Source organism: Stenella coeruleoalba (assembly GCF_951394435.1).
Source record: "Stenella coeruleoalba genome assembly, chromosome: 17".
Lineage (NCBI taxonomy): Eukaryota > Metazoa > Chordata > Mammalia > Artiodactyla > Delphinidae > Stenella > Stenella coeruleoalba.
In genome coordinates this window covers 15,810,521-15,838,478 of record NC_137163.1, presented here as the reverse complement: position 1 = coordinate 15,838,478, position 27,958 = coordinate 15,810,521, and the positions used below count along the sequence as shown (strand labels likewise).

General features: G+C 44.8%; 1 protein-coding gene across 1 annotated transcript in view; it reads right to left on the bottom strand.

Moving 5' to 3' along the window:
• Nucleotides 1–27,958, bottom strand: part of LOC307176060 (uncharacterized protein) — a gene marked incomplete at its 5' end in the record, with an annotated part of 90,730 nt that overhangs the window by 62,061 nt on the left and 711 nt on the right. Inside the window, 2 exons of the mRNA XM_079901805.1 lie at nt 6,483–6,642; nt 16,226–16,418. Of these exons, the coding sequence (XP_079757931.1) occupies nt 6,483–6,642; nt 16,226–16,418 (353 nt within the window). The remainder of the gene's footprint in view (nt 1–6,482; nt 6,643–16,225; nt 16,419–27,958) is intronic.

Genomic DNA, 27,958 nt, shown 5'->3' with positions numbered 1-27,958 from the left:
CCACAGTTTTAAAAGTAAAAACAAAGAGCTGAAGTTAATATGTTTTATTTAACCCAGCCATCTAAAATAGTATTGTTTCAATATATAATCAACATACAAAATTACTGAGATAGCATATGTTCTCTGTTTTCATACTAAGTCTTTGAAATCCAGATGCACTTTACGCTTGCTCCACACCGCCACTTGGACCAGCCTAGTCACACGTGGCTGGTGGGTACTGTCTCAGATAGGACACCAAAATACCCAAATGAATACCACCTCGCTCTACATGATGAAAAGGCTTTTTTTCATTATCATTGATATTTTTGATGTACAGTTCTATGAATTTTAACACATGTATAGATTAATGTAACCACCACCATAACTGGACTACAGAGCTCTTCCATCACCCCCAAAGGACTCCTTGGCGCTATCTCTCTACTATCACACCGTCCACCCTCTCCTAATCTTTGCGCAAATGGAATCGTACAGTACGTAACCTTCTAATATTGGCTTCTTTTACTCAGCATAATGCCTTTGAGACTCATCCAAATTTGTTATGTGCATCAATAGTTCATTCCTATTTATTGTTGTTTTATTACATTGTATGGATGTACCACAGCTTGTATATCCATTCAGCAGCTGAAGGACCTTTGAGCTGTTTCTAGTTTGGGATGATTATGATGAGAGTTGTTATAAATACGTGTAGAGGTTTTATGTGAACCAGTTTTCATTTCATTTCTCAGGAGTGAGATTGTTGGGTTACGTGGTAAGCGTATGTTTAGCTTCATAAAAAACTATCAAAATGTCTTCCAGAGAAGTTGAACCAGTTTTTATTCCCACCAACAATGTGGAGGGGTTCCAGTTGTTCTGCATCCGTATCAGCACTTGGTATTGTCAGTATTTTTATTTAGCTATTCTGATACATATGTAGTTGTATCTCATTATACTTTTAATTTGTTTTTCCCTAATGATACTGAGCATCTTGTAATGTGCTTCCTTGCCTTCCTTATGTCTTCTTTGGTTATATGTCTGTTTAAATCTTTTGCCTATTTTTAAATTAGACTGTATGCTTTAAAAGTTTTATATATTCTAGATACAAGTCCTTTGTCGGATATGTGATATGCAAAATATTTTCTCCCAGTCTCTAGGTTTTTTTCTCGTTTTCTTAACATTGTCTTTCACAGAGTAAAAGTTTTGATGATGTCCAATTTATCAATTTTTTTATCAAAGTGCAATTCACTTTGATAAAATTACACTTTTGTTAACATTAGTAAGAACTCTTTTGCCTAACTCCAGGTCATGGACATTTTCTCATGTTAAGTTTTTGAACAATAAATCACACATTTAACACCCAAGGAGTTGTACCTCTGTAAAGAAGTTCAGCTGTGAGTTTTAGTTGTGAAACTCCCCATTGTTCTGTGTAATCATTCACTCATTCCCTCCACAGACATTTAATAAGTGGAAAGTCATCACCAGTAAAACAAAGATGATTACAATTTGGTCCACAATCGTAGCTGCCACTAATTGCGAGTCTAGGCCAGTGGCCATGTAAATATTATCTATACCCTCCAATCTGGCATTACCACCCTTGTTTCCCAGAAGAGGAACCTGAAGCTTAGAAAAGTTAAGCAATTTTCCCATCACACAGGCAGGAAGTAGTGGAGTTGGGGTTCTCCAAAGCCCTCAGGTATGGGAGGGTTCTTTGGTTTCTAGCAACAGGAAACAGTTCAATCTACCTGAGTGGTAAAAAAACAGAGAAGGGGTCCACAGGTATTTCACAGGATCAACCCTATGGCTGAACAACCATATCTTGGAAGGAAAAAAGTCAAGGGAGTACAAAGATCTAGCTAGCAAGAAAAATAGAGATGTTAACTTCCAGACACCCCCTTTGAATGCAACATCTTCAACAATTTTCAGCCCTTGCTTGTGCTCTCTCTAGGTTCAAGTTCCTGGAGCAATCATCTGGTTGACCCATCGTAGGTCATGTGAACATCTTTTGACCAAGGGATGATGGAACCTTCATTGACAGCCCCACCAAGACTATGTCCAATTAGGGGCATAGTCTCCTTTCCTTGTTGAATGGAATATCAGGTGCTATTACTGGAGGGAAATGGGAAGAATTGATCCTGGGAAGACTAAAAAAACCATAGATGCTCACTAATGCAATGACTTCCAAAATTTTTTACCATAATCCATGTTAAGAAATCTATTTCACCAACATGTAAGTGTACGCACATATGACTGAAATGAAATTTCATATAACAGTATGTGCCCTTACAATGTGTAGTAGAGTCTGATAGGTCACACTCATTTCCTTTCATTTTTTTTTTTTGTTTTTTTTTGTTTTTTGCAGTATGCGGGCCTCTCACTGTTGTGGCCTCTCCCATTGCAGAGCACAGGCTCCGGACGCGCAGGCTCAGCGGCCATGGCTCACGGGCCCAGCCACTCCACGGCATGTGGGATCTTCCCGGACAGGGGCACGAATCCGCGTCCCCTGCATCGGCAGGCGGACTCTCACCCACTGCGCCACCAGGGAAGCCCCCTTTCATTTTTAAAAAATGGATTTTATAAGTACCTTATGGGTCAGAACCTGCAGATTGAAAAGGACTGCCCTTGCCATGATTTCCTTCCTCTCCCTATCCATGAAGACTCCAGAAGGAAAGACGTGTGAAACAGTGAAGGCATAAAGTGGTGAGCTCTATAATGTCTCTCCAGAGAATATTAACCCATCCATCTCACCAGACGGATGTGTGAACAGAGATGTAAAACTCCTGTGAATAAGAAAAGGCTGACAAAAGATGCATGTTTTCCCATAGAATCAGACCCTGAGACAAAGATGGGGGTCCAAGTAGCTTATTTGTGAAGTGATCCCAGGAAGGACAAGGAGGGAGTGGGAAAGTGAGATGGAGAAGCGAGGAAGGCCAGCAAAGGCTTCATGATGAGGGTGTTGTCACTGGGCATCTGGGACTCGGTCACACAGCAGACCTTCTGAGAAACTGTGCAGAACATGCTTCAGGACTGTCCCACCGAAGGGCAGGGAGGATGGGGTGTTCATCCACGAACTGCATCCTTCCACGGGAACATGTCCCCAAAGCCATTAATTTCCCAATACATCCATCTTGCCACCAAGTGAGGGCCAAGCTGCCATGGCCCGAGAACACCCTCAGGCAGAAAAATGCAGAAAGATTTGGGCTGTATGGGAATTGTATGCAGATAACCTCCAGGTGGGTCAGGAGTCAGGTCCAATGGGACAGGAATAGAAGCAGCACTGAGTGTAGAGTAGCAAACCCTTAATCAGCAGCGCCGGAGGGCTGTGGGTCTCACCCCAGGCTGCACACTGTCATCTGAGGAGCTCTTAAAGAGTACCGATTCCCCATGGAGGATGGGGTGGATCTCCGACATCAACATATTTTTTAAATTCTGCAGAGTCTAATGTGCAGGAAGTATAAGATGGAATAGGAAGGAAGAAATAACATTTCTTGTGGTTTGGTGTTTGGGTTGTTTTGGTTTTTGGTTTTTTTTGAGGTAACCTTTGTGTCTCATTTAATTCTCTCAACCATGCTATACATTACATATTACTATACCCATCTCAAAGGTGGGAAAACTGAGGCTGAAGGAAATCAAGTAACTCACCCAAGCTTCCATTGTTATGAGCAAAAGGACCAAGCTCACCATCCAAGACTGAATCCATGACTCCTTCTACTCCACCATGCTATATCTCCCAAGGAAAATTTTAATAAAATTGATGGTGAAAGGAAGGGGGCAGGAAAAAAAATTGAAAGCAAGAGTGTCAAGGCTGTCTTAGGTAAGGCATGGAGGGAAGGGCTCTGAAGGCAGCAAGAAACCCTGGATAGCCAAGGCTGTTCCCAGCACCAAGAGACATGAGGCAAAGCCACCAAAGGGGGATGGATTACCAGCTAACCCTGCCCTGTCCTAGTGTTCCCTGAAGCTAGCCCTGCTCTCAAGGTCTTGCATCAAAGGTAACTCAATGGGCCATTTTCCCATCAGACCCTGAACTGTGACTCGGCACGTCCCAGCCTACCTGCTCCTGCTTGAGAGCCTCTCAGCATGATTGATCTTCCTCTTCTCTGTGGCCTCCAGGCTGGCTATATTCAGCCTAGAGAAGAAACCAACAACACAGCGACCAGCCTTTCCTCGTTTCTGCAACTGATTTCTCTCTTCTCTGCATCTGCCTGGCTCTCCAAGCTCAGCAGCCCATCTGGCTGAAGGGATATCCTGCTGTTTACAGCCTCCTCTGGGACTGCTGGAAGACAGGAGAAGCCCTAGCCATTTCTGCTCCATGTGTCTGTGCCATGAAATCGAATTTTATTTAAGCATCACATTTGGGGAAGGAAAAGGAACTTCAGCCTTTGCTTTCTTGATAGTATCTTTCGGCAACAAGATGCTTAATCCATTCAGGCAATCCTCAAAAGGAAAAATTCAAAACTAAAATCTCCCGAGCAGGCTGTGCTTCCGAAGTCCAAGAGAATCTTTCAGTGAATACTGGAAAACTGTAGAGCTGGAAGGGACCCTAGAGATCATCCCTTAGGAAGGGAAGCTGAAGACCCCAGCGGAGGAGTGACTTGCCCGATACCATGGCAACGGGGGTGCTTTGACCTCTTGTCCCCACATGATGTTCTACTGGGCAAGGACTGCAAACTGGGGAAAGACAGGAAGGCAGCATGCGGAAGGTGGTGATCCATGTTGAGAAATGTACATATTTCATGTGAGTATATACACGCATGACTGAAACGTATATACAGAAAAGTAGGGCTGAAGCCAAGGAAAACAGTGGATTTAAAACCTGCAGGCTTCGCCCCAACTGTGAAGAAAACAAAGGGGTCTTCGCTATTTACCAAGCCATCCCTCCCAAGTTGACTAATCCCAGGGCCACCGTATTGCATAACTCCAGGAGCCCCAACTCACACTGTACCGTTAATTCGTATTTTAGAAAGGCAGAAGAGTAAGAACGCAAATGTTAGCTATTCTCTTTCTTGCTCTTCATTAACAGCAGGAACTGAGCCATTCATTGATAACTACAGGACTCATTAAAAACAAACAGCAACTGGAAAAACACCCCAGGAAATACGGTTTTCAAGATTCAAAAGAATGAATCTATAAAAGCAAGTTAATCACAAAGATTGCTAAAAGCGAGGCCATTCAGAAGGATCTGACTTAAGCACTCACAAAGGTGGTAGGCATTGTTCTCAGTGCTTTGTGTATGTAAAGTTTCACCACAGCCAGATGACACAGGCAGTATTATTTATCTCTCATTTTACCGATGAGGAAACTGAGATGTAGAATAATCAGGTAACTTGCAAGTCACGTAGCTAGGAAGTGGCAAGGGGATTCAAAGGCAGCAACCTTGCTCCCAACACTGTGTGCTTGACTACTTACAACATCACGCCTTTTGTAAGAGCCAGTTAATCAAGGTTACCTTCACGACATTTTTTTTTCTTAAATTCCATATATATGTGTTAGCACACGGTATTTGTCTTTCTCTTTCTGACTTACTTCACTCTGTATGACAGACTCTAGGTCCATCCACCTCACTACAAATAACTCAATTTCGTTTCTTTTTATGGCTGAGTAATATTCCATTGTATATATGTGCCACATCTTCTTTATCCATCTATCCGATGATGGGCACTTAGGTTGTTTCCATCTCCGGGCTATTGTAAACAGAGCTGCAATGAACATTTTGGTACATGACTCTTTTTGAATTATGGCTTTCTCAGGGTATATGCCCAGTAGTGGGATTGCTGGGTCATATGGTAGTTCTATTTGTAGTTTTTTAAGGAACCTCCATACTGTTCTCCATAGTGGCTGTACCAATTCACATTCCCACCAGCAGTGCAAGAGGGTTCCCTTTTCTCCACACCCTCACCAGCATTTATTGTTTCTAGATTTTTTGATGATGGCCATTCTGACCAGTGTGAGATGATATCTCATTGTAGTTTTGATTTGCATTTCTCTAATGATTAATGATGTTGAGCATTCTTTCATGTGTTTGTTGGCAATCTGTATATCTTCTTTGGAGAAATGTCTATTTAGGTCGTCTGCCCATTTTTGGATTGGGTTGTTTGTGTTTTTGATATTGAGCTGCATGAGCTGCTTGTAAATTTTGGAGAACCTAGGGGTAAGACGGGAATAAAGACACAGACCTACTAGAGAATGGACTTGAGGACACGGGGAGGGGAAGGGGAAGCTGGGATGAAGTGAGAGAGTGGCATGGACATACAGACACTACCAAATGTAAAATAGATAGCTAATGGGAAGCAGCCACATAGCACAGGGAGATCAGCTCGGTGCTTTGTGATCACCTAGAGGGGTGGGATAGGGAGGGTGGGAGGGAAGGAGACGCAAGAGGGAAGAGAGATGGGAACATATGTATATGTATAACTGAGTCACTTTGTTATACAGCAGAAACTAACACACCATTGTAAAGCAATTATACTCCAATAAAGATGTAAAAAAAAAAAAAAAAAAATCAAGGTTACCTGCTTGTTAGAGCAGCGGGGGCAGTTGAATCCTGCCGCGTTTCGCTCACATCACTGCAGGTGGCCTGCATGAAGTCTGCAGTGGGGGGACAGTGAGGAAGTGATCTTGCTCCAATGTCGTAGGGAGGCGACAGCGACAGCCACAGCTCTGCTTTGAAATCTACAAAGGATCAATGACGTCATCAGGCACATGTCTGGACAACAGTCCTAGCACCCCCAAGCAATCACCATGGGAGCTCAGAGGGAGGCTCTGGGCCACTGGGAGCTCCTCCCCAGCCCCCAAGCCCAACCCTCCTTTGGGAATGTGGAGTAAAAAAAGGGAGAAAAAAATGCTTTAAGCCCCTCCTCCGTAGGCCAACAACAAACATATTCAGAATAACTTTGAGACCCCCTCCAGCCCTCCCAACCAATAGAGAGAGACTTTTTAATTCACCCCACTTTGCAACCTTGAGCAATTTACCTCACGTCTCTGAGCCTCAGTTTCTTCATCTCTATAGACCCACCATATACACATGAGTAAGCATTAAACTGAGGGAATTCCCTGGCAGTCCCGTGGTCAGGACTCCACGATTTCACTGCCGAGGGCCCGGGATTCAACCCCTGGTCAAGGAACTAAGAACCCACAAGCCACACGGCACAGCCAAAAACATAATTAGATTGAGATGAATGGTGAAAAGGGCTTAGCACAATGCTTGCCACCTGGCAGAAGACCAGTAAACGAAGCAATAAAATGACAGTTTCCTTCTGCCCTCTGGGGATTAAAAGAACACAATTAGGTTCCTAACCAATATTCATTCTTCTTCTTTACCAAAAGACTCCTGATTTCATTCAGGGCTTCAGTACGCCCAGATTTTAAAAAAAAAAAAAAAAATCGCCTTCCCAGATTCCTTGGTAGGTCCAGGTGGCCATATTTCAGTTCTGGCAAATAGAATACAAGGAGAAGATGATTTGGGGAGGCTTCTAGGACATTTGTCGCTTCCCCCAAAACCAAGGGGAACAAACTCAGCCAACGTTTCCCTTTGACCCTTGCCTTCTGCCCTTCCCCCTTCTTCCTTCTGAAGGTGCAGCAGCCATCTTGCCACAATAAGGACCAGAACCACAGGCTGATCACAGGAACAGAGACGGGGCCTGGGTCCTAAATAACATCCTTTGGTCACCACACCAACTCCAGACTTTCTGACTCTTGACTTACTGGGTTAGAAATAAACCCTTATCAGGTTTTCCATTACCTGTAGCTGAACACATTCCTAACTGATATTTACCAATTCCAGTTTGATGTATTCAAATAAACAAAGTACAGAGATGCTGGGCTGTTTGTCCAAGGTCGTATCATGAATTGACTGGTGGCAAATCCAGGCCTGTTGCGTATCTGAGTCTTCAATTCCCAACCCTAATACCCTCAGAATCGAGTATATTCCCACAAAAATTGTATTTATGTCAAGAATCAGAATGATCACTGTCATAAAATATTTCTAAGGTAGTCAGCTGTGCCATGGATAAGTTCTCTTCTGGAAATGTAAGTAGCCAGTTAAAAAAATGGATTTCATTTAATCTGTGCAAGTGGGCCTTTCAGTCTTGGGGCAAATCACATACAAATCTCAGAAGAGAAGCTGATCATCTATAGAACCCAGGTTCATCCCTCTGCAAACACAAGGAAGCACCTTTGAATACCACGCTGTGAAATCAACCAAACAGAGCTGCCTGCCCTGACATCTATCGTTTAGAAGATAATGAACTCACAAAAGCAATGACTTTGAACTGCTATTAAATATTTTATAACCTGATCACTTAGGAAGTCAGGATTGAAAAGCACGATTATAGAAATATAACCTTTGCATGGCAAAATTGTTTGGGCTGTAAGATTTCATCTGCCTTGGATTGTTACAGTTTAATGAAAACAATTTTCTGAACTCAAAAAGGCAATTAATAAATAAATGCAATTAATTAAACCATATTCAAATGCTCTTGATGAAAATGTATATCTGCAGGATGTGAGATTGATCAGAATCTCTGGAACCCTAGGATCCCTAGGAGAGAAAGGCTTGCTCCTTTCCTTGAGAAGAGATGAGTCCTGGGAACTGTTCGGGTAGATGTAGATAGTGTTGCTTAGTACTAATCCCGCCACCAAGCCATAGACTCCGAGTGGGATGGCTTCATAGTGATGCCCCCAGGGCCGTGTCTGCACTGACGTCACTATTCCCCTGGCCAGACCCAATGTGTCCAGTGTAAAAACACATGACCCAGCTTCCCTGGTGGCGCAGTGGTTGAGAGTTCGCCTGCCGATGCAGGGGACATGGGTTCTTGCCCTGGTCCGGGAAGATCCCATGTGCCGCGGAGCGGCTGGGCCCGTGAGCCATGGCCGCTGAGCCGCAACGGGAGAGGCCACAACAGTGAGAGGCCCACGTACCGAAAAAAAAAAAAAAGAAAACACATGACCCAAGTTGTGCCAGATTCTCTCTCGTGGGAAGTCAAGACATAAACAAAAAGACACAGTGATGGGAAGTCTTTAGAACAGAGTCATGTTTGCTGGCAGCAAACTAGAAAGTAAGCCCAGGAAATCCTGCCACCGCTGTCCCAGCAGCCTGTCTATTCTTGCCCTTTCTAAGATCATCTCATTCTGTGAGCTCTCCCAGTACTTTCCTAAGAAATACTTCATTTTCAACTTAAGCTAGATGAAATCAGTTTCTGTTGCTTAAAAACAGAAGCCTCTCAGTGAATACATTTGACACTATTGTACACCCATGAGTAGGGTCACAGAGTCAGAAAGACTCATTCCCTCCCACCACCAAGCAGAAATAAACAGTCCTAATCTTGGACAAATAGAGGGTGTCAAGGAATCTCCACCTTATTGTCTCCAGGTCTCTAAGAAAATTGGTTTCAGCATTCGGCCCTCACACTCTACCCCAGGACCCTTCTTTCCCAGGTTCTTTCGTCCACCTGTTGTGGTGGCAGCAACCTGGGTTGGAATCCTGATCCTGCTTCTTCTGGCTGTGTGACTCAGGGTATTGTCCACACCTCAGTTTCCCCACTTAGAAAGAGGAGAGGTAAACACAGTGCTGACGCATGGAGTTGTTGTGAGGATTGAGTTAACCTAGACGAAGTGCTCAGAATGGCACACCATCCCTAACTTCTCCAACTTCCTCCTCCTGTATTCCAGGCACGCCAGCCTACCTTTCAGAAACATACCTCTTAGTTGCCTGGAAGTAGGGAGACTCTGTTCATTCTCTTCTTTCTACCTGGGGACCCCATTCCACCTGGACACATTCCCCATATCCACCCAGTGATATATGGCTAAAATGGCCCCAGTTCCCCACCCTCCCTATAGCTACACTCAGTCTTCACTCTGTGATTTCACAGCCCCTCCCATCAAGAGTCTAGACTCCCCGTCTCTTGATTCTGGGCTAGTCATTGCCCTGCTTTGGCCAATAGAATTCAGTGAATTCAGTAGAAGTGACATTGTACCAGTTTTGAGCCTGGGACTCAACAGACCTTGCATGTTTCCCCTCCCCCCTCCCCCCTCACCCCCCCGCCCCGACTCCTGCCCAGTCACAGACTCAGGCTAGCCTGCTGGATGATGGCGCATACATGGACCAGTCTCCACCATTCCCCCAGCCTGCAACCAGCGAATCCCTTGAAGCTGAACCACCTAGCTGATCAGGTGCTCTCCCTGGACCAGCCGGGACCAGAAGAATCACCCAGCAGAAACCGGCCCAAATTGCCAACTCACTGCATTAAAAACTAAGGAAGTGATTGTGGGCTTGAGCCACTAAATTTGGGGATGGTTTGCTACATTGGAAAAGATAACTGGCACCTCCCCTCTCTAAGCCTCAGACTCCTCTGGGGTATAATGGAAGCAATGAAAATAGGAATAATAAAACCCGCTTCCTAAAATAAGTGTGACGACTACATAAGATCATGCTTGTACAATGCTTGTTACGTTAAGAATTACATAACTGTTCACACCACAGACATGGTGATGACGATACTGGAGTTTTCACTTTACCTCCCATCTGTAAATGTGGGAGTAATAATATCTAATGAACAGGGTTGTCGTGAAGAACTGAGAAAATATGTGTAATGTGCTTAGCACCACTGCAGACACAGAACATCAAGAAGTGGTTATTATTGATGTGTTTTTGTTAAATATCATCTCAGAGGATTGGCTCACAACACAGCACCACCATTGCCTACCCTACCCCTGGCATTCAGTTTCCTCCCCTTGATGATTAGACCTTGTTTCCCAGCCCACAGCCTGCACAGGAGGCATCAGGATTCGGGTCAGGAAGGAGGTCATGTTTAGTTCCTGGACTCCTTGAAGGTCAGCCCCCTTTGGACCTTAGCCACTAGGAAGCAGACTCACCCTCCAGCCACGCAGAAAGCAGGGACTGTCCTGTGGGTCCTCTTCTGTTCTCGGATCCCAACGCCCACCTCGTCTTAAGGCCCAGAATCTGGGAAGCCCCTACTAGCCCCATTGCGTGCGGGCCATACCCTCACTGTGATCACCGACCTGTCCACACCAGACCTTCCCTCTTGACTGGGGAGAGACCCCTCCCCCAAGCAGCTTGCGGAGACACTGGTGGCGGCACTTCCCGAGCTCCGGGCGACCTCTCAACCTACGTGAGTAGTTTCATAATTCATGCCTGCCCATCAGCAGACAGATTTAGCCTGCTGCCTGCTGAGTCTGGAAATACTGAATATTAAAATATCCCAGACGCTCGCCCTTCTGACGCCCTCGCCTCTCAGATTCACAAGCAGCTGGTCGCACGAACAACCCCCGGGACACACATCAGTTTGTCAATTAAGTAGATTTTGAGCGCTCACATGTGTAACTTTCATGGAAACAGGGGAAGCAGTTTTCGGGGCCACGGATTAAATGAATGACCTTGGAGAAGTCCGAGTCCTCCCTCTTCGGAGCCAGTGTATTTCTCCTGCACTGCATTGCTGCTGAAACTCTCCCGGCCTTTTTTTTTTTTTTTTTTTTTTTGCGGTACGCGGGCCTCTCACTGCTGTGGCCTCTTCCGTTGTGGAGCACAGGCTCCGGACGCGCAGGCTCAGCGGCCATGGCTCACGGGCCCAGCTCCGCGGCATGTGGGATCCTCCCAGACCGGGGCACGAACCCGTGTCCCCTGCATCGGCAGGCGGACTCTCAACCACTGCGCCTCCAGGGAAGCCCTCCCGGCCCTTTTTATAGCACCATTTGCAATCGAAGGAAGCAGGAATTCTATTTGAAAGGCATTACTGAGCAAAGTAAAGCAAAAGATCTGAAGAAACATTCTCCACCCACCTAGGATAGCCAGAGAGTCTCCTAGGAATTGAAACCTCCCAATATCTGAGGATGGAGGAAGCAGTGAGAATCTTTCCTATTTGGTAAAGAAAGGTAGGGGTGTGTGTGTGTGTGTGTGTGTGTGTGTGTCTCACACCCCCTTCCCAAAAGTCTAGCTGACTTCCCTCATGCACATCAAAGACTAACCAAGCATTTCCTGCCTTTGAAGTTGAAATTTTAAAACTTCTACTAAAGGAATTTCTAGGCTAATACACATACCTTTGCTACAATCCAGTAATGACCAATTGCAGAAGTGGGTTTGGGATTTCAGGGAAGGAGAATGGGAATTCCCCACAGATTCAAAATAGAGAAAGGTGTTTCTCCTTCTGTACTGGCAGATTTCATTCTCTCCTCCGCTAGGAATCTGGTGAGCCCCTAAAGCAGGCTCCTGGCACTGAGCAGAATTCGGAAGGAGCTGAAGCTTCTTCTCAGTGTATATGACCTAATTAAGGAGGCAAGACCTCCATGGGGGAAAGGAAGGCTGATGTCCAGGCAACACAGAAAAGCTTTGTGGTAACTTAGCATCAGAACCGTAGCAGGCAACGATGGAGTGAGTCTCTGCAGAGGGAGTCTGAACTTCCTCTACAACACATTCAGGAAAAAGGTAGCTCAGGCCAGAGAGTGTTGTATGAGGAAGAGTCTGGCCAAGCAAACCCAGATTCAAGCCCTGGTTGTGCCATTCACTATGCGACCTCGGACAGTGTACTGATTCTCTCTTGCACCTCAGTTTTCTCATCTGTGAAATGGGAATGACAATGCCCACGGCAGAGGCTTGTCCTGAGGATTCATCAGGCTTCCCTTTAGGGTCTTTCCCCACAATACTTCATTAGGAACTTTACCTGGGACTTAAAACAAGAGACTCTCGGCTTGAAGATGATTTAGTTACAGCTGATGGATAAGTTGCTCATTGGATTAGTGAACAGTTAAACTAAGTATGATGACTAATTACAGACAGGGGACTTTGCCCACACATCGCCCTCACTGAGAAGGGGTCATAATATTCTCTTTTCAGAGGCGCCCAGCCAGGAACTCAGGAATATTCACTGTATTAGTTTCCCATTGCTGCTGTAACAGATTACCACGAACTCAGTTGCTTAAGACAACACAAATTTATTATCTTCCTGTCCTAGAAGTCAGAAGTCCACAATGAGTCTCACTGGGCTAATAATCAAAGTGTCAGCAGGGCTGCCTTCTTTCTAGAGGCTCTAGGGGAGAATCCACTTTGGGGCCTTTTTCAGCTTCTGGAGGCCACCAGTACTCCTTGGCGCTGGAATCTATAGCTCCTCCGTCTTCAAAACCAGCAACTTTGGGAGGAGTCTTTCTCATGCTGACACCTCTAGTCCGCTCTTACCTGCCTCCCTCTTCCACTTATAAGGATTTGTGATGACTCTTGGCCCACTGGGATAATCCAGCAAAATAACCCAATCTCAAGGTCAACTGACGAGCGATCTGAATTCCATGTACCTTAATTTCCCTTTGCCACGGGAGCTAACATATTCACAGATTCTAGGGACGGGGATCTTTGGGGCCATTATTCTGCCTACCACACCTATTGCTCCAGAGATGGGGTGGAACCTGGGTGAATGGAGAGGAGTTGGTCCCCTTCCCATCTGCAGTAGTAACTGAGCAGCCCTGTGGGGACTGGAAAGACATTGACCTGGGGGCGGGAGGCGTGAGGTCGGGCCTGACCAGACTGTTCACGGCCGAAAACTCCAGGCAGTTGACCCTTTTCAGGGCATCAGCTTCCTCATCTGTAAAATGGGAATAATTACCCCACCTCCCACACCTGTATCACTGTTAGAGGGTTGGATATGATTCCCAGCTGAGGGCCTCTTACGGACCAGGCCCCATGGAGGACCCTGAGGTGTAGAGAACATAATACTTGCCCCCAGGAACCTCACGCTCCAAGTGTCGTCACCTGACTGATATACATTATTCTCCCTCAGAACTTCTCAGATTTTCCTACAAATCACATCTCCCCTGTCATCAAGAAGTCTGAGCTAGAGTCCCTTAGCCACTAGATAAAAATATGCACTTTCACATATATTTTATTTGAACTTTCTAATTTGCATTGATTGTCAAAACATTTTAGTATTCATAAAGAATTGTTTTCTTCAACATTTCCTTGTTTTAACACTTTGGTTCTTCATGGTTCCACGTTTCCTTTCAGGCTGGCCTCACCTTCATGGGTGATTTTATGTGCTTTCGAGCAGACACAATTTTGTATTCCTCTTTTTATGTAGCACTCTTCAAGCACTCTTCCAAGTAGCTACACGCTTTTCGCAATTGTCCTTATTAATAGCTACACAATTTTCCAAGCCGGTGATGTCACAGAATAGCTTCCAGGTTAATTTGAGGGTTTCCTTTCTTTATTTATAGTCTGGTTCCTTTGTGGAGCTGTTTGTGTTTGTTTCTTTGGTTTGGCTATTATAAATGAAGCTGCCACGAATATCTTCCCACATTTATGTTCTTGTCTTTTGAATTCTTTCCATACGATAACTTTCCAGGAGCAGAATTCCACCTGTTATTCACACAGCTCTATAATACAAGCGGAGCAGAGATGAGTCCTGTTCTACAGATGAAGAAACTGGACCCCAGGGAAATGTAAGTGACTTCTCCACAGACACACAACTGGTAGGTGACAGGACTGGTCCCCATATCTTCCGATTTCTGTGACAGAGACCTTCCAGGGCATCACTACCTACAAGGGAATGATGACGTTCCTAGATGTCCTCCCAAGCCCCCGCGCTGCATCCCCTGCTCCCACCCTCTCACGTGCATGTAAGTTGACTTAACCCCCAAGACCACTTCCCTTCCAGCCCCACCCGGCCCTGCAAGTTCAAGAGAATGTGGCTTCATATACCAGGAAGGCATGAGCTGAAAGCCTAGGGTTGAACCTCAAAGAAACGGTGGCCCCCCTGAAATCCCACCACAGCGAGGACCAGCCAGGCTCCTGGACCCATGGCAGTCCCGTGAGGACCCCTGTTTCCAAAGGAGATAGGAGAGCCCTGTGGTGCAGATAAGGAGTTTGGGGTTGAAACCCCTGGATATAAATCCTGGCTCCGCCACCAATCAGCCACATGGCCTTGGCTAAGTGATTGCTCCTCCCTGATTCTCAGGGACCTCTTCTGTAAGCCGCTGTTGGCAGTAAAGGTACTATCTCATGGCGCTGCGAGGATGAAATAAGTTGATTCTCATGTGGTGCTTAAGACAGTGCCTGGTTCGGCCCAAGTGCTATGTAAATGGCATTTGCTAATATCAACACCAATGTATTAGTGTCCTAGCATTGTCATACCTAATTGCCACAAACTTCTTAGCTAAAAACAACAGAAACTTATTCTCTCACTGTTTTGGAGACTGGAAGTCTGAAATCAAGGTGTCAGCAGAGCCGTGCACCCTCAAAGGCTCTAAGGAAGGGTACTTCCTACCTGTTCCAGCTTCTGGTGTCTACTGGTATTCCTGGGCGGTGCTTGCATCCCTCCAGCCTCTGCCTCCATCTTCCCGTGGCCTTCTTCCCCGCCTCTGCGTGTGTCTTCTTATAAGGGCGCTCACATTGAATTTAGGACCCACCCTGATGCAGTATAATCCCTTCTCAATCCTTACCTTAAGTATATCTGCTAGACCCTATTTCCAAATAAGGTCTCATTCTAAGTTTCCAGGGAGACGTGAATTCTGGGGAACAGTATTCAACCCCCTACACCCACCTTGACTATACCTTGGGTTAATGTAAGTGTTTCTTCTCCTTTCGGAGGATTGCAATGTAGTTTGAGGCAGTACTGTTCACTGGCTCTCTTCTGGTATCTTAATCGGGCTTCTCCCACAAAGCCCTTCTTGGGGATTCACTAATGAGAGACTGCAGGGGTTGGTCTCCCATACCTAGGATGTTTACAGAGAATCACACTTTACAAAGCTTGGCATCCCACTCTTTCACTACAACGTCCCTGTGAGGTCGATGGTATCACTCCTCGCTTTGCAGAGGAAGAAACAGGCTCTGGGGGTGAAGGGACTGCTCACGTCTCACCAGCCAATGAGGGGCAGGGCCTCAAACCCAGGCCTTCTGATTCCAACCCAGTGCTCTATCCACAACAGCACACCTATCTGAAGCCAGCGTCCTCTTCGGGAGGGTGACCAGATGGCTGTTGTCCCAGAATCAGTATCATTAATGTCTCTTTCATGTCCCATTTGGACAATAAATGATATGGTCACCTCTTCTCAGTAGCCTTGGCCTCAGAGCTCCCTGCCTCTGCCCTGGAACCAGCCCTCTCAGCATTAGGGTCTGGGATACTATGTCCTCCTGTTCTTTCTCTTTTCTTCCACACGAGCCTCATGATGAAGAAGCAGGAAGCTCTGTCGAGGTGGAGGTGGTACATTACCTCCCTCAAGGAGCCCACACCTGTCTCTGAAGCCTCTCAGTGCCTACCTGTCCTCGTGACACATGCGCTGGGTGAAAACCGAATGAGAATCGGGTCTGAGCGTTGCTTCCAATACACGCCACAATGCAGAAACACCTCCCCCTGCAGCTGCAAACCTTCTCCGCCCTGCCTCAGAGAGCTCGAAAGCCAGGATGAGCCGAAAGGCCACAGCAGCTGGCACAGTGCTTCGCAGAGGCAACTCTGCAACAGGGTCAGAGACAGAAACAAGCGGAAATGAGAGAAAGAATCTTTCTGGAAGATAAATGGACATTACAAATCAAAAGCCTTAAGCAATGTGTGTGCATGTGAGTGTAGAATGAGGGGGATAAGTGGACAAGGACGCTTGCCTGAATCTAGGAGAAGGTTCCGGGAGGCTATCCAGGGGAATGTTAGCAGTGATGCCCCTGGGAGTAGGGTTAGTTGGAGAGGCAGAAAGAGTGAGGAGGCCATCACCATATCATTTGCTTATAATTTGTTCCTCTCCTTTCCTTTCTTTCTTTCTTTTTTTTTTTTTTTGGCCACACCGAGCAGCACACGGGAGCTTAGTTCCCCAACCAGGGATTGAACCCACGCCCCCTGCAGGGGAAGCTCGGAGTCCTAACCGCTGGACAGCCAGGGAAGTCCTGCTGCCGCTTTTCTTTTTTAAAAACAATTTCCTTTTTTAAAACTTTTTATTGTGCAATCTATTTACTCACCAATTTCAGTACAGGAATGTAAACTGAAGAAATAATTAAGCGCGTGCACAAAGACAGCTAACAAGGATGCTGCTGGAAGCTTTGCTTTATAACAATAAAAAACTCAGTAGTAACCCAATCATCCAGTTAATAGGGGATAGTCAGATAAGAGAATGCTACTCAGATGTTAAATAATTTTCCAAAACCAGATAAAACGTGGGAAATTTTTAATGGCCACAATCTCACCATACAAGAAAATCATTCCATGTTCCCTCACAGTTTTTCTGAGGATGCTTGGGTAATGTTTATAGAGTTACAGGCATTAAATAGATATAATGTTAGGTTCAACTTGTTTTCCCTTATCATAGTAACAATAGCATTTCCCGGGTTGGTACGTTTTCTCCAAGATAGTCTTCCAAATGGAGGTAAACCTTTTACTGTCCATTAAGTCATTTTCAGTTTTTTGGTTTTTAAGTAACGCTAAAATGAGCAATGTCACGTATTGTCTTTTTTCCCTTCATTTTGAATTTTTTTTTGCGGTACGCGGGCCTGTCACTGTTTTGGCCTCTCCCGTTACGGAGCACAGGTTCCAGACACGCAGGCTCAGCGGCCATGGCTCACGGGCCCAGCCGCTCCGCAGCATGTGGGATCTTCCCAGACCAGGGCACAAACCCGTGTCCCCTGCATCGGCAGGCGGATTCTCAACCACTGCGCCACCAGGGAAGCCCTGAATTATTTTTAAAGATGAATTCCCAGAAATGGGTTTTATTGAGTAAAGTATATAAGGGTCTCTTTTGGTGCTTGAGACATATTCCCAAAATGCTTCCCAAAAGTGCTGTGTCACTGTCACCGCCACTAGCCATTCATGTGTACCAACCTCCTTAGTTTTCATTCTTACTAATTTAATTGTATCAAATAAAACTATGACTTTAGTTTAATTCATCTCTTTGATAATAAAGAAAGCTAAACATGCTCCCATATTTACCTGCTAAGTATAGATTCTTATGTGACCTGATTTTTCATGTCTTTGCCAATTTCCCTCTCCTGAAGCAAAACTAATGACCTCTTCCTTGGTCCCCTCTTAGTACCTAGTTCCTGCCTCTATTCTTGGACACACCGCAGGGTTGCAGTTATTGGCTCATATATGAGCCCCTAGAGGGAAAGGGCTATGTTTTCCTTTTCAAACCCCTGTCTGTAGCCACTAGTTACCTGTGGCCGCTGAGCACTTAAAATGTGACTAGTCCAGAGATGCAAACTATTATATGTAGAATGGATAAACGACGAGGTCCTATTGTAAAGCACAGGGAATTATATTCAATATCCTGTAATAAACCATAATGGAAAAGAATATGAAAATGATATATGTGTGTGTACGTATAACTGAAACACTTTGCTCTACACCGGAAACTGACATAACATTGTAAATCAACTGTACTTCAAAAGAAGAAAAACGTGGCTGGTCCAAATCAAGATGTGCTGAAGCATAAAATACACACTGACTTTTAAAGACTTAGAGAAAAAAAAGTAAACTAGCTCACCAATTATGTTTATATTTATTACATTTCAAAATGATAATATTTTGGCTGTGTTGGATTAAACAAAATAAATTATTATAATTAATGTCACCTGTCATTTTTACTTTTTTTAGGGTAGCTACTAGAAAATTTTAAAATATAGGTGTGTCCTTATATTTCTATTGGAAATATAAAGGCTGCCTAGGGACTAGTGTTTTCAGAAAAGCAATTCATTAAATGTTTGAGAACGGATTTACAGGTTTTTAAGTTCTTCTTTAACAATTGGATTGTGGCTCTTAGCTAAAAATTATCATCATCATCCCTCTACCATATTTATACCTCACTTTAACATCAGTGAGACCAGTTGAAAATTGCCATTAAAGGCAGCCATGAAGAGAGAAAGACAAACAATATGGTTAGTCCAACAGATATCTATTGAGTATCTGCTGTTGCCAGGCACTTTCCAGAAACTTGGGATCATCAGAGAACAAAGCAAACATAGGTCCTACCTTGAGAAGCTAACACGGGGTAGAAACAAACAGTTAATGACCTCATATCTTCGGAGGTGAGAAGTACTGTGGCAAAAGAAAGAAGAAAGTACAGGTGAGGAAGGAACAAGTGCAGTATTGAATAGGTGGTCGTGGTGGGTCTCATTGAGAAGATGCGAGTGTAAAACAAGACTGGAAGGGGTGGGGCACAGTATTCCAAGTGACTCCCTGGGGAAAGAACATTAGGCAACAGAAACGGCTACAGCAAAGGACCTAAGGAAGGGCTGTGTAACTGAAAGGGGTCTGGAGACCCAGGCTCTCATCTCTGAGCCTCGGTTTCCCCATGTCTTCGAGGTCTCCTCCCTCTAGGTCCTGACCAGCTAAACATACACAACTCCACCACCTACATTCCTCAGCACTGTCCATTCTTCACCACCCCCCACCACGACCGTCCCCACCAAACGGAGGCTTCGGAGGTTTCTCTGGTTGTCTGAATTCTAGAAAAGGCTTTGCCTGGAGCACTTGGGGGAGGGCTGAATGGAGCTGGAGAAGGCTTATTTATAAATCAGGACAGTCCGTGGGCTGCTCTGCAAACCCAGCTCATCTATAGGAAGAACAACCAGTTGCTAAAAAGATCATCCCCGGGGAGCTGCCCAGCTGGTTTGCCAAGCAGCCCAGGTCCATCTCCACCGAGGGAGTTATGGAAACGGTAGGATGGAGGCTGATCAAGTTGCAATCACTTCCCAACTGGTTTCCCTGCCACCTCTCCCTTCACTATCCCTTCTCCACTCTGCCACACGGGCCTGAGCATGACATTTCTGTCCTTAAAAGTGTCCCATCCAGGGACTTCCCTGGTGGTCCAGTGGTAAAGAATCTGCCTTCCAATGCAGGGGACGCAGGTTCGATCCCTGGTTGGGGAACTGAGATCCCACATGCCGTGCGGGGCAACTAAGCCCACGAGCCACAACTACTGAGCTCACGCGCCTCAATGAGAGAGCCCACTGGCCGCAGACTACAGAGCCCTCACTTCCTGGAGCCCGCAAGCCACAACTAGAGAGAGCAAAAAAAACCTGCACACCACAACTAGAGAGAAGCCCGTGCGCCGCAACGAAAGATCCCGCATGCTGCAACTAAGACCTGACTCAGCCAAAAAAATAAAGAAATAAATAAAATAAATAAATATATATATTTTTAAGTGTCCTATCCAATAGCTCCAAGCCCAAAGTTCTTAGCAGGTAATGAAGTCCATCACAATGCGGCCCCAGCCAAATGCTGCAGTGTCCCTCGTTTGTTCTATCTAGACCCTTCCCAATACATCACACTTTCCCTACATGCCCCTCTGCAAGCCTCTTTTGCCTATCCTCCTCCATCTGTCTGAGGGGTGCCTCTCCCCATCCACCTGATGGACCCCACACACTCCTCCTTAAAGGACCAGTTCACACGTCCCCTTCTCTGAGGACACAGGTCCTGGAGTCAGACTTTTCCAGCTCTGCCATTCTTACCCAGTGTCTAGGACTATCTGAGGCTCTAGTTTCCTCATCCATCAAAAGGGATGATAATAGGGCTTCCCTGGCGGCGCAGTGGTTGAGGGTCCGCCTGCTGATGCAGGGGACACGGGTTCGTGCCCCAGTCCGGGAAGATCCCACATGCCGCCGAGTGGCTGGGCCCGTGAGCCATGGCCGCTGAGCCTGCGCGTCCGGAGCCTGTGCTCCGCAACGGGAGAGGCCACAACAGTGAGAGGCCCGCGTACCGCAAAAAAAAAAAAAAAAAGGGATGATAATAAACAGTACACACCTCATGGAACTGTGAGGATCAAGGGACCTCATGCACGGGAAGAGCCTGTCACAGTGCCTGGCACACAGTAAGCGCACAATAAGCAATGACACTGTTACTATATATTTTCAATATCATTATCATTATTACTTTAAAAAATTTGAGTACAAAACCGTTTTTTATTGAATTATAATTGATCTACAACATTATATTAGTTTCAGGTGTACAACATAGTGATTCAATATTTTTATACGTTTCAAAATGATACCACGGTAAGTCTAGTCACCATCTGTTACCATACAAAGTTATTACAATATTATTGACTATATTCCCTGTGCTGTACATTACATCCCCATGACATTTTATAACTATGATCGTTATTACTTTAACAACCACTGCTACTACTACCACTTCTCTCCCAGGGCTATAGGCTGGATGTTTGTGTGCCCCCCAAATTAATATGTTAAATCTTAATGCCTAATGCAATGGTATTTGGAGGTGGTGCCTTTGGGAAGTGATTAGGTCATGAAGGTGGAGCCCTCATGAATAGGATTAGTGCCCTTACAAAACAGGCTGGAGAGAGACCCCAATTCTCTTCCACCATGTGAGCACACAGCTAGTAGGCACCATCTGTGAGGAACCAGGCCCTCACCAGACACCAAATCTGCCAGTTCCTTGATCTTGGACTCCCAGCCTCCAGAACTGGGAGCAATAAATTCCCATTTTTGTTTTAAGATTTTTTTTTTTTGATGTGGACCATTTTTAAAGTCTCTATTGAATTTGTTACAATATTGCTTTTGTTTTATGTTTTGGTTTTTTGGCCACAAGGCATCTGGGATCTTAGCTCCCGGACAAGGTATCGAACGCACACCCCCTGCATTGGAAGGTGAAGTCTTAACCACTGGACTGCCAGGGAAGTCCCAAATTCCTACTGTTTATAAGCCACCCAGTCTGTGGTATTCTGTTTCAGCAACCTGAACAAGACACCCAAGCAGAATGGATCCTGCCTCTGGTGTTTCCACGTGACTTATGTTGGGTTTCCTAACCTTGGTGTTGGTTCCCTCAAAATCAGACTCTGAGATAAAGACTTGGACGCAAGGAGTTTCTTTGGGACGTGATCCCAGGAAGACAGGTGAGGAAGTGGGAGAAGTGAGACAGGGAGGCAAGAAGACCAATAAAGGGTGTGTTAACGGGAGGGGTATTTTTGTGTCCCTGGAGCTCACTGCTCACTGAACCCCGAGGAAAGCACCTCATCTCCCAGCTAGACAAGGACATGCTGAAGACCCAATACTGCCCAGTCATGGAATGTCAGAGGAAATGACCACTGCTGAAAGGAACTAGCGCAACCTGATGTCAAACAGCTGTCCCCAAAACCTCAAAAGCTTGCAAACTCTGACTTAGCAGTTCTGCTTCCAAGAATTTATCCTAGGTGAACAATCACAGATGTTCACAAAAATATGGCTAACAGTCCTCATTCCCAGAATTGCTTATAATAGTGAAAAATTGGACACCATCTAAATGTCCAATAACAGGAGAGTGGGGTAATTAAACCATGGTTCGTCCCCACATTGGAATACCTAGCAGCCACTGAACATGATTTTGTACAAGAGTATTTAATGTCACAGAAAAGTGACCATGATATTGTTTGGTCATTTTTTTAAAAGCAAGTACATAGACACATAAACTAATATGTGTGATATGACCTAATAAGAGTTTTCATGTAATAAGCACACACGTGCACACACACATACATACACACGCACACAGGGACCTGGAAAGATAATGACTAAAAATGATGACAGTGATAATAGCTGAGTGGTTGAATTGTATTTTAATTTTCTGTTTTTTTCCTTTAATCTGTATTTTCAAAATGTTCTACAGTGTTCATGTATTAAAGGGCGACTCTGACAGCACCGGGCAGCCAATGCAGAGGGTCTGCAAGAAGGGGGAGCATCACTTAGCTGCCTGTCCAAATGGGCTTGTATTTTTCTCTGATCTGAAAGGTCCGGAGATCAGTCCCCTATGAGAGATTGGCTTACCTCTAACCTCTAAGTAGCCCATCTGGGACACGTGCATCTCTAAAAACACGTGGGCTTTTCCAATGAGAAGATATAGCCCACAACCAGAGAAGGAAATTAAATGCTTTTCTCAGTAAATTTCTCCATCTCCAAATTTTAATCATTCTAATAGGGCTACCTGCTGGTTTAGGTTGCTCAAAGCCTGATTAAAACGAGTTGATTCTATGAAGTTACCAGTGGTTTTTAATGGGGCTGGGGGGATACGGTACTTATACTGCTTTCTAATGTCTGATCTTTAGGTCTTTTTTATATTATTTCTTGTTCTCTGATCATCCTTTGAGGCAGGATTCAGGCAGGATTTAGGTAAGGAAAGGAGGAGGCTGTATAGAAAATCTTTACGTTCACTCAAAAAACATTTCCTGATTTTTAGAAGAGGAGGGGGGGGTCTTCTGTCCTTTTTTCATAGGATTAGAGGAACCTCCATCCCTTTTATCACTTCTAGTGCCTCTGTCTACTCCCTCCCTTAAGAGTTTCCCCCCGAGAGAGAGACAAGCTCCTGTCACGGATCAGAACCCGAGGGGATCATCGGACCATGTTTCTTGTCAGGTGGACCTACTACACCACTACACGTGCTGCACCCGTGAACACAACCCTCTTCCCAATTTCTCTGTCACAGGGCAGAGCCTGCTGAACCCAGCTCCCTTTCTGGGCCTGATTCTGTGCCTGTTACTGGGTGTGGAATGCAAGCCGGCCATCCTGGACCTTGGAGCTGGTTGGGTAAGTGGACTTGGAGAAGGCTCTGTAGTTCCAGCCATTCTAGATTTGAGACAACAGGGAGAAGGAACCTCCATTTTTCCTCTTGGCCTGAGGCCCCATTCTCCTATCCAGCTTTTATCAAAGAAGGCCTTCTTTGCCGTGGGGGGGGGGGCAGTGGGGTGCGGGTTATGGTACTTGCAGATCATTAAGCAAGCTCCTAATTTTTTATCCCCACTTGACTACTGTTCCTTGCATATGACTTGGCCAAGAACCCATGGGGTATCAGGGAGGAGGGTTCACTCTCATCCTGAGAGCTTCAATCTGAACACCTGATACATGCCAGGTGCTGCAGACACAAGGAAGGCCCCATCCTTGCCCTTGAGGGGTTTGTAGCCTGTGGGAGGAGACAGATATGCAAGGAAGTACACGTAATAATAAGTACAATTATCCCTCGGTATCTGCAGGGAATTTGTTCCAGGAGCCCCTGTGGACACCAAAATCCGCAGGTGCTCAAGTCCCTTATATAAAATGATACAGTGGGCCCTCTGTATCTGCAGGCTCAGCATCCACCAGCACTGTGGTTGGTTGAATTCCAGGATGCAGAAGCTGTGGATATGGAAGGTCGGTTGTACAATACAATGTGATAAATACTCTAATGCGACAATGTACAGTACAAAGTGCAGGGGAGCACAGAGCAGGGAACACATTCAATCGAGATAGAGGGGACTGGGAAAGAGACTGGAAAGGCTCCACAGAAGAGGTGATAATTAAGCTGCATCTTGACAAGTGACTAGGAGAAAGGCAGGGGAAGGAGATTCCGGGCAGAGGGAACAGTATGTGCAAGGAAAAGAGGCGTGACTGCCTGGCATGTTCTGGGAGTGGGAAGGCATAGACTTTCGGGGTCATAGTGATTTTCTGATTCATTTGCATAAGCTCTTTATAAATTAAGGCTATCATTCCTTTGTCTACTCATGTCATAAATTAGAGACTTAAACTGTAGTAGTGCATAGAGTAGGTTACAGTGGGGGAAAGCTGAAGATAAGGCATTCATTAGGAAATTATTCGTCCACTTACAAGCAATGCAGACCCAAAGCAGATGAGTCAAAGCGAGAATGCATCCCAAGAGCATTGTCCAAAGTCACGCTTTGGTATGTGGCAAAAGTGGAAGTCAACTAGCAGGTTCATATACTGCATCCTGAAGCAGGGTTCTTTATCCTGTCTCAGAGAGGGTACAGCCTGGAAGGGTCTCAGGTAATGCAAGTGTTGGCTCTCTATGGAGGTTTCAAGTGGAGAAATATAAAAAGGTCGAAAAGAAATGTCTTCTTTATAGCTTCCACTAAGTCCTACTTTTCTGATGGAATTTCACGTACTCACATTTCAGTTGAGGTAGCCCTCGATAATCAGGCAATTGGTCAGTTTTTTAAAATGTGCTGGACCATTAAGATGGACAAAATGGGACTTAATCTGGTCTTGAAGAATGAGTAGCATTTCTGTGAATGGGTGGGTGCTATCATCTGAATGTTTGTGTTCCCCCCCAAAATTCATATGTTGTCATCTTAACCCCTGAAGTTGATGGTATTAGTATGTGGGGCCTTTTTGAGGTGCTTAAATAGGGAAGGTGGAGCCCTCATGATTGGGATTGGTGCCCTTATAAAAGAGGCCCCAGAGAGATCCCTAGCCCCTTCCACCATGTGAGGATACAAGAAGTCTGCAACCCAGAAGAGGGCCCTCACACAATCATGCCAGCACTCTGATCTTGGACTTCCAGGCTCCAGAATGATGAGAAATAAATTTCTATCATTTATAAGCTACCCAGTCTGTGATATTCTGTTATAGAAGCCTGAATGGACTAAGACAGTGGGGAAGAGGTTAGCAAGGCAATCCCAGGAGAGGATTCGTTCATGCCTCTACTAAAAAACCATCTAGGATTACCACCCCTTCTCTTTGGTTTCAAGTAACAAAAATCAACTTTGTCTAGCTCAGTGAAAGGGGAAGATTTGTGGGAGAGATAATGTGTTATCTCATGGGCCATCCCCTCAGTTCCAACCACTTGCAAAGACTAACTGGCTTTCTCTGAATCCCAATTCTCAGAAAGAGATCTGATTGGACCAACTCAACTCACATGGTCACCCCAGCCAATCAACTCTTGCTGAGGGTCTGGATCCCATGGACAAACATGGCTGCTTTGAGCAACTATCTAAAAAGGAGGTCAGTGTAAGCTGGACTACACTCCCCCAATCCATGGTCCTTTTATATGCTGAAGGTTCCTTCTGTCCTAGAGCTAAAGATTCAGCCGAAATCTGTGAGCAAGTAGAAATCTTAATTCAGTGGAAAGTAGGGTGGCCAGCCTTAGCAAATAAAAGTACAAGATGCCCAATCAAATTTGAATATTTAACAAAAAGAATTTTATCCCACGTGATATTTGGGACCTACTTATACTAAAAATGCTTCATTGTTTGTCTGAAATTCAAATGTAACTGGGTATCCTATATTTAACTGCCAAACCTAGTGGAAACGTGGTCCTTTTGCAGGACTCTGAATTCTTGACATTTCCAAAATAATGATCACATCTCCGGGAATTTAAATGCCCAAGACAGATGTAAGGGTCTTCATTATGCCAAATGGAGGACACTGTGAGTGAAGCCAGCATCCTGAGAGCAAGAGGTGGACCTGCATAATTATCAGTGAGTTAAATTGCTTTGTCGCAGAGAGTCAGCTTATTAAATATGCATTTCAAGTTTGGAGTGGTTGGCTGAAGAACTTAATTATCAACAGATGGGAAATCCCTCACTGCAGCCTTGACCTTTACCTGTCATGCTGGCACACAGGACCACATGCAAGATGACACTAGAATATCTTCAGATGCCATTCTCCAGAGCCTTTGGACAGGGAGCCCTGGGCTTCCCTAGGGCTGGGCTGGGAAGGTGGAAGACCACAATGGCTACTTAGACGGGCATATTGCCTCGTTGGCTTACATGGGTCTTCTCATGACTTCACTCTTCCCTCTCTAGGAAAAGGACACTGTTGTTAGTGTTAAACAAACTTGGGTGCTGGTCCTGCTGTGACCTCTTACAAGCTTTATGAGCTGGAGCAAATCATAAAACTGCTCTGAGCCTCAGTTTCCTCATCTGTTAATTGGGAATAATAATATTACCCTTCTTACAAGGTTATTGGGAGGAATCAATGACCTCCTGCCTATGTAAGTGTCAGATTCCATGGACCCCAGTCTCTCAAACTTGTCCTAGTCCCCCTTCTTCCTATTATCCAGGTCCCCAAGGTCATTTTAATAATACCCTCTCAGCCACCTCAAAATGTGTGCCTTGTTCACAATCTTACTCTGTTTATTGCCAACCTTATAGATTTGTTATCCCCGTCTCTACCTCTGAGCCACCCAGCTTGCTGGTGTCAAATCATAAATCATGCTATTAAGTCAAATCATGTTATCTAGCCCCAGATGGTCTCTCCCTGTGCTCAATAATCCTTTTACTCTTCTCCAGTGGACCCACAGCTCAGAGGTTTCATGACTACAACAGAATCCAAAGCATCACTTATATTTTACTTTATAAATAATGTGTTATATAGTATATTAAGTATATTATATATATATATATATTATCACTATCATTATCATTATTGGTGAGGGAGCAGGGCAGAAGTACAGGATAGGAAATCATGTCTTCTGAACTTCCTTCCTTACTCTGAATCCTAGTTTAAATACAGCTACTTTTTTTTTTTTACAAGAATATCCTATTTTTATTCAGCACAGATTAGTTAGAACATATTACTTATGGAATTCCATGGAGGTAATATAAAAAAATAATTAATTTCGACCATTTTCTACATGAAAAATGAAGTACATCAAAGGAAAATTAGCACAAAATAAAACAAGGATGCACACTAATGAAGGTTAAGATGATAGCTCAAAGACTTCTATTGCCAAATCTTTCTTTTTTATTCTAAGTCAGGATCAACATTAGAAGGGTTCATCCTAAAAAACCATATAGATTACACCAATAATTTGTAATCACCATGCTTGCATCCTCCTGTCACTCACTATAAAGTTGCCACTGTAACAAATTTTCCTTGACAAAAACAGAAGTCACTTTAGAATTATATGAATGAGTCCTTACCCTCTACCTGCAGAGAGATGCAGCCTTTGCCAACCAGAAGAAGAGGTTAAAATATTGGAGAATGATCTCTGAATGGCTGCCAGCATCTCCCTTAGATCTCTAAGCTTTCTTCAAATATCTGGACTTTTAGCAACTAAAAAACTTATACTCAAAATGTGTACAGTAGTTTCAATAGGAAAAGTCAGCTACATCTTAATGTCACCAGTTGTGCCCTGGGCATTTTACCCATTGGCTATAAACCCCCACTTGTCTTTGTCGTATTTGGAGTTGAACTCCATGTCTCTCCCCTCTTGCAATATCCCCATTGCAATAGTCTGAATAAGTCTCCCTTACCATTTTAACAAGTGTTGGAATAATTATTTCACAGTTGGTTAAGAACACCTGGAGC